The sequence below is a fragment of the Leptinotarsa decemlineata genome, unplaced genomic scaffold (assembly GCF_025532065.1).
Source record: "Leptinotarsa decemlineata unplaced genomic scaffold, Ldec_3_MD MMD2_P_RNA_scaffold_5, whole genome shotgun sequence".
NCBI classification, from domain to species: Eukaryota; Metazoa; Arthropoda; class Insecta; order Coleoptera; family Chrysomelidae; genus Leptinotarsa; species Leptinotarsa decemlineata.
In genome coordinates, this window is record NW_027412532.1 from 782,560 (window position 1) to 793,223 (window position 10,664).

Here is a 10,664-nt window from a genome sequence, read left to right on the forward strand (position 1 = left end):
TGAGTGTAATTTTTTTGCTGGTATCTTTTTGGCAACACTGTTTTTGACAGATCACGCGTGAATCATGTCTTGTGTCATTGTGAAACTTGTTCATTTTGGTCTATAATTTAACCAGAGTTCGACTTACGAATGAATAACGCTTGCAAATTATTGAATTTTATTATCAAAATTCATGCTCGGTAAAGAAAGTCCATCGTGCATTTCTTCCAATTTATGGGCAGTTTCGTCGGCCTACTGAGGGAGCTTATGACTGAATTTCGAACCCAGTTTACATTATTGGACATTAAACCACCAACACGCTTACGTAGAGTGAGGACCGAGCACTGGCTGTATCCACCAGTGCTCGTGATGACCGTGAAATGTCGATTCGCCGCCGTTCGCAGCAATTGGACCTCTGTTACTCCACTACATGAAAAATTTTGGGAGGGATTTGGGTGTAAAACCTTATAAGATACAGCTGGTGCAAGAATTGAAGCCACACGACCTCTCACAACGTGTAACATTTGGTGAATGGGCGTTGGCAAAGTCGGAGGAAGATCCTCATTTTTATCGAAAAATTGTGTTCAGTGACGAGGCTCATTTCTGGTTGAATGGATACATTAACAAGCAAAATTGCCACTTCTGGGGTGAAGACCAGCCACAAGCATTGCGAGAGCTACCGATGCATCCCAAAAAAGTCACTGTTTGGTGTGGATTATGGGTCAGTGGCATCATCGGGCCGTACTTCTTAGAAGACGACAGTGGCCGGAACGGTAATGTAAATGGCGAGCGCTACCGTATGATGATTGATGACTTTGGACATGCCTGACATGTGAATAGTTTATCTCACGTTTGGGGCCCGTCAATTGGCCGCCTAGATCGTGTGATTTAACGCCTTTGGATTATTTCTTGTGGGGTCATGTTGAGGCTTATCTCTACAGGGATAAACCAGCAACGACTGACGCTCTGGAAGCCAATATTGAATCATTTATACGTGAAATACCGGTCGATATATTAAAGAGAGTGTGCCAAAATTGAACCTTGCGCATGGACCATCTAAAGCGGAGCCGCGGGCAGCATTTATATGAAATCATTTTCAAACATTAAATTATATTGATCGTTCTATCGATTTCAAATTGCTTGTGTTGATTTGAAAATCAAATCCTATACCTCTCAAATAATCACCCGTTATAATCCCACTATTCTCAAAGGCACCGAGGAGTCTGTTGAACTGTTCTTGAAAGCACCAAGGAGTCTGTTGTGCTATTCGTAGAATAACAGGCTTTCTATCGAACACAATTGAACTGATTATGTGGAACAAAACGAGCAATTTCTCTTTCAGGATGATTTACACCTGTATTATAGACCAGAAATTTCAAAAATAGCTTCTGAAGGCGTTCAAGTTGGATACAATGTTTGCTGACAGAATTATTTCGTGCCATAAAAGTTGATTTATGATAAAAAAATGATGCTTGTATTGTTTGCTCAGCAATTTTTTCTCTGTAAAGAATTCGTTATTTACCTCATCAATTGAATAATCGGAGAGATTATCTCTGTTATACATTATTATTTTCAGGAGAAGAACTGCTCGTACATAGCCTTATTCCTGAAAAATGGCCACGTCAATTTCGTCACAAAACACAGTAACGGCCAAGAGGTTCTTCTGTCAAAGAAACTCAGAGTCAACAACGCGTTGAGGCACAATATTGAAATCGGTATGACCTTCGAGAAAGGGATCCAAACGTACAGTCTCGTTGTTGACGGACAAGAGCCGAAAATTGTAGACGAGCAGCTGAATAAAAAAAACGTTTTCAAGATCAAGGAGGCCAGACACTACCTTGGAGGTGTTCCTCCGACTTTCAACAAAGCATGCGTCCCCATTGACACTGCGTCGCTTTTAGGATTCTTGGGGCAAACTTCACAGAAATACGAGCTAACCAATGAAACTATTTCTTACGGTATCATCAAAACTTCCAGAGATGTAAGTATGTTGGTAAACACAGAAAATTAAAGTCAGTTGTCATTTTTGGGAACTTCAAACAGATATGCGTTCACTGATTTCCAGAGATCCCAGCAGGTTTAATTTTTGTCCTTTATTTTTTATTTTTGTGGATTTCGTTGTTCATCTTACCAGAGTTTCGGAACTATATTTGTTTATGTTCCCATTCATCCTATACTGAAACCAATAATGATTGAGAGTAGAAGTAAGCCCAGTTGACAGTAAATCGGGGGCGTGCTTATTAATTTTTGAGAGGGTTAATTTACCTAATCGTTGTAGTCATTAGGTGGGCCTTATGAAAACGGAGTAATAATCATGGTAATTATAGTAGGTACCAAATGAATTAACAATATTAATAAAAAACACAATATATATAACTTTTTTTCACTATTGGGTTGCAGCAATTGATAAGTGAACTCTTTATAACTATTCTCAAGCTTTCGAGTAACTTAAACTCATCGTCAGAGGTACTGGAAAATACAAATTACACATTTTTGATAATAGAATATAATATAAATGTAAATGTACAAATTTTGGTCTAATCTTCAACCTCAGATTCGTCACTGTTGCTACCGCTATCATCAAAGTGAATTATGATTGGTTCAATATTGTGTTCAATTCGGTTGTCTACGTCCCATATTTTTTGCTCCTCTTTTAAAACATGCTGCATGCATTTCTTCCAGTCTTCTGCAGAAACAGTTCGAATAGCTTCTTGTAGGTGATGTTGCACGTCCACTAATTTAAATGTTCTGTTTTCTCGTGCCACATATTCTTTTACTTGCGCCCAGATTAATTCTATTGGGTTTAATTCGCAGTGGTATGATAGTAACCTTAAAACTGTAATTCCACGACTTAACGCCATTTCATCCACTCCGAATTTTTTATATTTGTCTGTCTGTAATTTTGTTAGCTGAAGTAGTTTTGCCTTTAAACTATCTTTGTTATATTGGATGTTCTTATTAAATAACCATTCTTGAATTGCTGCTTTTTACCATGATTGTTTCGGTAATGGTTCTGAATGTCAACTATGGTATGGGGCATTGTCCATGACGATGACAGACCCAGGTTCCAAAAGTTGAATGATGCCTTCAAACCATTTTTCAAACACCTCCGCATTCATCTCTTCATGATAGTCGCCTGTTTTCTTAGATTTAAATATTAATTCCCCATTTGGTAAAAATCCACTGTCGCTTCCTATATGCGTAACTATCAGACGACTACCTTTTCCAGATGGCTGTTTTAACCCAACTGACAAACCTTCAATAAAGGCTTGTCGTGCACTTGTTATATTACCATCCTGCCATACTTTTTTGACCGTATGTCCTTGGTTAACCCATGTCTCGTCCATGAAGTACAATTTTTTTTGAGCTTCCGAAATTCGTCAATTTTTCTTAGATAGTTTCTTCTCGATGCTATTATTTCTTGACGTTCAATGAGAATGCTTTTCCTGTCAACTTTTCCGTACGTAAATTTCATTTCGTGTACAAGTTTCCTAAAAGTTTCTTTACCCATTTTTGGGACCAATTCATGATCGCTAAGTGCCTCCAGAACTGTTTGTAGTGTGGGCAGCTCATTTCTGAAAAAGAAACTGTGAATAGTTCTGCGTATACTGGTTTTGGCTTCTTCATCAACTGTGATTTTTTTTCGTCCGCTACTAGTTTTTGGCGTTTGTACGTCCCCATGAATTTCTGCTTCTCTTAGTATTTTGTAAATCGATGATTTTGGTACACCGGTATAATCAGAGCACATATCAACTAATTTATCTTTTGTAATTGTGGAACTTAATGATGTAGAAATGCCCGGTTGGTTATTCGGAGGTACACACGTACAATTACAGCACATTTGCACAAAGTCATCTTTTGGTGGCTGATGATCTCTTTCAAGACAGTGAAATACTCGCAGTACAATTTGTTTTTCTCTTACTGACCGAGACTCCGACCGTTTTACCTTTTTCGACGTGGAAGGCCCGACCATGTCTCCCATTTTTTGAGTAGTTTGAGAACGGTGTAGAAATATAATTATGTAACGCTTAAACACTTATTAGCACTATTATTTTCACCAATTGTTATCACAACACGTCGATTGCTGACTAACTTAACTGTAAAACGTACAATTCACGCTGTATAATTCACAAACCAATGATACGCTCATGGCTGCAAGTACATTAGTGAGGACTGCAACGATGAGATGGAAGTTACGGTAAAGTGACAAAGACAGAAATATCGTTGCGTACAGCGTTGCCACTAGTTGTAATAAATATCTCACACTATACAGAAAATAATGAATTTTAACTGATCAGTAATCAGGAAATGTATAAGTATTACTCATTACTAGCTTGTTACTGGTTTTTGTCATAAATAATACCTTTTAATCGTACTAGTATTGTGTATTTTGATTCTGCTATAAACTGGTAACGTAAAATTCAGATATGACAACGCGCTTTACTCTCAATCATTATTGGTTTTACTATATATATGTAGACCCCTGATTTGTTATTTCTGTCTCTTTCTGACAGCTCTAGCAAGAAGCTACTAGTCTCATATACTATGCAAATATAAAGAACAACTAATCAAAAATAGACAAAGATAACAAACCAGAGGTTTACAAACTAACATGTGTATCGTGCCCAAAAATGTATGTTAGAAAAACATCAAGAAATTCAAAAAAAAGAATTTTGGAACATAATAGAAGTTTTGAAGTAATTTCACCTACACTTACCACCTTTTAGAGGTGGTGAGTGTGTATATGGACGGTATATTACATACAGAAAATACAGGACAAACATTAAACCTGCTGAAATGTCTGGAAATCAACATTATTATAATAATAATACTTCATTTTCTTAATGGCATGCCGATATATGACATAATCTTATAAGAAACTGTTCAGTAGATTTCGATGCAAGTTTGTTATTTTCATTGTAAACCTTTCCATTGATTTCAGGCAATAACTTTCAACAAGGCATGGATACACCCCAGTGGTCAGATCTCAATTGAAGCAGCCTTTGGAAAACTCCACAGCATCAGCTTCATCCTCAGACCCGTCAGTTCTAGCGGGGTTATCATGAAATTCGATAAACTCAACCAAAGGAGTATCAACACTATAGCACTCAGCGATCTGAAACTAGCCATTAATGGGGTGGAATATAATTTCACTAGTCTCACATTGAACGATTATAATAACGTAGAATTGAAGATGACTAAAGAAGATAAAAGTTTGACGATCAATGGCAAGACAGAGAAGCTCGAGGATACCAAGAGAATGGTCATGGATTGGGTTCAAATCGGGGAAGAGACCAATGGTTTCTCTGGAGGTATCAGAGAAATCGTTATAAACGAAAGGTAAGCTGAAAATAAATTGTCCATTACAAGAAACTACTATTGGGAATTTGAAACGTAGCTACTGGTTGAGAACTGGGTAACAGTTGTGAATTCATGAACAAAACGTCAATTGAAAACATATAAACTGCCAGAGTAATGTGTCAATTTTGTCTGTGAAGGGAAAAAACTGTTGCAAAACCTCGTTTCAACCATCCATCCGAAGTAGTTGGAGAGTTTTTTAATTCTCCATACACTTGTGTCATATGTCACTAAAGTTGACGTTTGACACACGTCATAAGAGGAGACTTCAATGAAAACAGTCACTGTATATTAAGATTTAAAAAATGTAACCTGAGAAATTGCGAAATTTTGAAACTTATGAATGGAAGGATGTCACAATATCTGTTCGCTCCAATTGAAATATAAATTTATAGAAACGTCAATGCATAACATAAACAAGGAATCATTGATATAACCCACAATTAAAATCACATCATATTAGAAAAAGAAGTTTACAAAAAAGCACATCCTCACACCATCATAACAACCTACTGCGCCGCTCCTTCGGCTTCCCCCACCATCTCGTTTAGAGTATAAATATAATTTTCGATCGACGACACAACAGTGTACCCGTTTGTCCTTCTGGCAAACATCAGTTCAAAGGGTAAGGGAGCCAGGCTTCAACCTGTCTGAAATCAAGACGACGTGCAGGACACAACAGTACGCTTTCAACATGAGGAATGAAGGCACCTCTGAGAAAGGTAGCCATGCGTGCTAGAATCACCAGGAAGAAATCCTACATTACGACCTCCGTCAAACCTGATGAGAGATACTGATGTAGTGATACAGGCTATCTTCAACCCGTTGTACATTTTAGAGGACTTCTGATGTCACTTCGAGACATACACAGGCCTTTCAATAATTCAGGGAAAGTTCGGTAAACTTCGTGAAATAATCTGAAGATCTCAAATCAGGTAACTGAAGTGGCCACTCAATGTTTGTCCTTCGTCCTATTCAATGACCTCGAAACCCTGTTATTCACTTAATTACGTACACTTTGTGAGTGAAGTGTAGAAGATCCTTTTTGTTGAAACATCATTTTTCCTTCATTGTATGCAGGATAGTACTCTATGATAATATCAAGAGTTGTTTTGATATAATTTTCCAGTGAATTGATAATAATGTACTCAATAACTTTTATACGTTTTTTATTGTATTGAATCAACCACTTCCAGGTTATTGGCATTCAACGCAACAACTGTGAAAAACTTCTCAAACGTGGAAATCGGCAAAGAAAAACCCCTACCGAAGTTAACCAGTTCCGCTCCCAAACTGAGAAGTCTCTCCATTCCAAATCTGTCGAACTCGATGCAAAACACTGAGAGATGCATAGAATTCAACAGTCCCAATCCAATACAGGGTGCCGACAAATTCCTTGGTAGACCAGACAGCTACGTCCATGTAAAAACAAATTTCTGGAGAAAAGACAGGGCGCTGCAATTCGACTTCAGGACCTTCAGTCCAGATGGCTTGATTTTCATCACGGTGAGAGTTCTGGGCCACAAAAATCGATATCATTTCCCCACAATTCACACTCATAACTGTGAATTAACTGTAACAACTGTGAATTAACAGTTGAAAGCGTGAGTTCACGGTTACAACTGTAAATTCACAAACTTACAGTCATAAATGTAAATTCACAGTTGCGAGTGTGATTATCGTTTTTTATAGTCCTTTCACGCTTTAGTACATGAAAATTTCTTGATATTTACATTGATTTTATCACAGAGAGGTAGGCGCTCGAGATATATATCCTTGGAGTTGCAAGATGGTCAGTTGTGGCTAAATAAAAAGGCTGGAAAGAAAAAGTTCAGGTCTCTTCCTGTAGCATCCAACCTACTCAGTGACGGTGAGTGGCATGTCGTTCAATTAAAGAAAACTAAAAACAAATTGCTCATCAAAATCGACAACACTCAGAAGAAAACTAGATTCAGCATAAATGTCGCAGATGAGATATATTTTGGGGGGGATCCCCACCATAAGGAATCTTCTAGGAAGAATAGAAAGGTAAGTTACTGCATTCCTTCGTTAAACTCAGAATATCACGTAATAATTGGTCCAAATTGAGAGTTTCATTTCACCTCACTTTACAGATACAGAGTTTGCATTTCTTCAGAGGTTGTATGAAGTCACATTTTTTTTCGGAAGGCAGTGATGAACTCGTAACTCGTTCTAATGTTGGTCGATGTTTTTCTAATGTTGAAGAGGGTGCATACTTCAACGGAAATTCTTATGGCACAATTAGTGAGTATACATATTAAGAGTAACGTATTTAGACTCGGCGACTGGCTGGCCGACTAACTGACTCACTGACTGACTCACGGATCACAATAACTGGTTAACCAACCCACTGATTGATTGATTGACTGACTGACTCACTAACGAGCTTCCCACTGACAGATTGACTCAGTTACTAACTGATTCTCTGACTTACGAGCTGACCGACTGATTCACAGTGACTAGCTAACTGACTGATTGATTCCCTCACTGACTAACTGGCTGACTCACTCACTGACTGACTGGCTTATTCACTGACTAACTGACTCACTCACTCACTGTCTGAATGACTGACTGGTTCACTCACTGACTGAATTGCTTATTCACTGACTGACTGACTCACCAATGAGCTGACCGACTGACTGACTGACTGGCCCACTGACTGACTGACTGCCCGACTCACTGATTGAATGACTTAGTCAGTGACCGACTGTCTCACTGACTGACTTACTGATTGACTCACTGACTGACTAATTGTCTGTCGCACCATCTCTTGCACATGGGAACCGTCGCCACTCCGGCAATCGGTTTTATGTGCGGCTATAGATGTGTCACATCTAAGTAAGCATCAAATGTAAGCATATTATTCAAAAATTCATAAAAAAAATACTGTTTTTAGCAGCCAATTTCCGAGTAGACGAAATGATGGAACTCAGCTTCGAATTCCGCACCTCGGAACAGAACGGCATTCTCCTGAGCGTTTCAAATCACGGGGACTCTCCAGCTCTATCGGTGGAGCTACAGAATGGAGCTATCGTCATGGCAGTGAACGTAGGAAACGGTGTAGTATCAAACGTTACCAACAATCTCGATTCGGCCTTTTCGCTCTGCAACAATAGATGGCATAACGTGACCGCGGTGTATTCCACTTCAGAGCTCACGGTCAACGTGGATGGAATCAGGAAGAGTTGGGTGGTGTCTGATGTCGATTCCGGCATGGGTGAGATGGAAGCGCCGTTGTATATTGGGGGATTGCCAGGTTAGAGAAACATTTTGAATTGGAAATTCTGTCGAAGCCTATCAATTCAGCATTTGTACTCGATTCGGGCGATATACTTTTGCGTCAAAACAATTTCAACGTAATAACTCATAAAAACGGAAAAAATTTAATCAGCCCAATGATTCAAATAATCCTTTTTTTATGTTTCTTGCAGATGATGCCCCTAAAGGTACCTCAAAGTCCCCAATGAACTTCAAAGGATGTTTGAAGAAACTAAGAGTGAATTCTGAGCTGGTGGATTGGTCAGAAATGAAAAAATTGAAAGACATAATGTTGGATTCTTGTCCAACGGACCACAGCTAGTAAACCTTTCAGGCACAATCAATAGCCCGGTTTCACTGTATTTTGTTTTCTGTTCAAATTTGTCTCGAGCTGAAGATTTGTAACCAAACCAAATGAAAGTCTATAGTATTATGTACTGATATGTATTATAAAACCCCATAGCAATTACGACACACTGTAAATAGTCCATGTAAATACTTATTTAATTCTGTGAAAAACTGCCATAACTTGTCTAGTGGATGTAAGTAATATGTTTAGGAAGCCCTTTGTATATATTCAGATGAAGTATTCACAGTTCCGATGAAAATGAAATCTTCAATTGTATTATTGTTACTCCTCACCTTTCATTCACAGTGAATATTTCAGAAGCCTTTGTTGTCATCAGAACCAATAAGTTGTAAATTGCAATTGTTAATGAATTAAATAGTTATTTACCCTATTAGTGTTTTTATATAGGTAAACAATACCATGATACATTAGTAGCAAAACACTCTGGACTCAGTAACCATCTAATAACTTGTTTGTCCCATATTTAAAGAAAATAATACATGTCACCTTTGGAGGAGAAAAATCTGAATTGTTTTTGGCAGGGTCGGTAGTACCCCAAGGGTCCAACCTAGGCCCATTGCTCTTTTTAATTTTCATCAATGACCTCCCGAAAAAGTGTCATCCGACTACTGGCTATATGCTGACGATTTCAAAAAGATTAGAAACATCAGACATAAATGACTATTTTAAACTCCAAAACGATATAGATAAAATAACTAATTGGTCCAGGGATAACAAATTATCTTTCAACATTTCTAAATACAGAGTTATAACGTTCAGCGGAAGTAAGCTTCAACATGACTTTGTTTATATAATGCAGAATACAGTTTTAGAAAGAGTTCAAGGAAAACGTGACCTCAGGGTCCTTTTCCAAAGTGACCCGAAATTCAACGGACATATTCAAAATATCACTGATAAAGCTAATGAACGACTAGGTCTCTCAAAACGTTCCCTACGAATTCACAGATATAAACAGTATAAAATATTTGTTTAATACAATTATTCAAAGTGAATCAGAATATGCTTGTATTACACGGGAATCAAATCATGGAAAATCAAAGCAGATTTTTGAAACAATACAAAACTAATTTCTAAATAAATATTTGTATTTTAAAAAAATATGGCAGTGCGCCAGGTTTTACATCGCATGGACCAATCAGAGACGAACTATACATAGAATTACTAGAAAACATGGCCATGTAGATAGCACCACCGTATTCACCAGATTTAGCTCCAGTAACTTTTTCCTGTTACAAAGATTGAAGAGACCCATGAAAGGGCGGCGTTTTGCCAAGATTGATGAGACAAAAACTGATTCGTTGATGGGGTTCAAGGACATACCAAAAAGTGCATATAAGAACGGCTTTGAGGCTCTAAGGGGGTTATTTTGAAGAAATTGATGGATAAATGAATATTTTTTGAAAGAATGATGAGAGAGATACGTTCAATGTCATAAGAAATACATCTTGTCGACAAACATTTTTCTGCTAAAAAAATAACTATAAATAATAATAAATTGTTGAGTAACTATATAAATGTACTAATAAACACAAATGGGCATATACACAAACAGTATCTTTGTTAAAGTGTAATCTTGTATATGGGTAAAACTACATACATACAAATACACACATATACACGTATATACAAACATACTTACATATACACCTATATACAAACATACATACATATACAGACA

General features: G+C 37.6%; 1 protein-coding gene across 7 annotated transcripts in view; it reads left to right on the forward strand.

Moving 5' to 3' along the window:
* LOC111517143 (laminin subunit alpha-2) overlaps nt 1–9,356 on the forward strand; it is a 70,842-nt gene extending 61,486 nt beyond the window's left edge. For 6 of the 7 annotated variants that reach the window (XM_074186833.1, XM_074186835.1, XM_074186834.1 and 3 more), the window contains 7 exons: nt 1,556–1,960; nt 4,922–5,319; nt 6,534–6,843; nt 7,087–7,365; nt 7,452–7,602; nt 8,255–8,614; nt 8,790–9,356. In XM_074186833.1, the coding sequence (XP_074042934.1) occupies nt 1,556–1,960; nt 4,922–5,319; nt 6,534–6,843; nt 7,087–7,365; nt 7,452–7,602; nt 8,255–8,614; nt 8,790–8,938 (2,052 nt within the window). In that variant the 3' untranslated portion in view covers nt 8,939–9,356. The remainder of the gene's footprint in view (nt 1–1,555; nt 1,961–4,921; nt 5,320–6,533; nt 6,844–7,086; nt 7,366–7,451; nt 7,603–8,254; nt 8,615–8,789) is intronic. The other variant, XM_074186837.1, reaches the window with a different exon arrangement.
* Nucleotides 9,357–10,664: the final 1,308 nt, after the last annotated feature.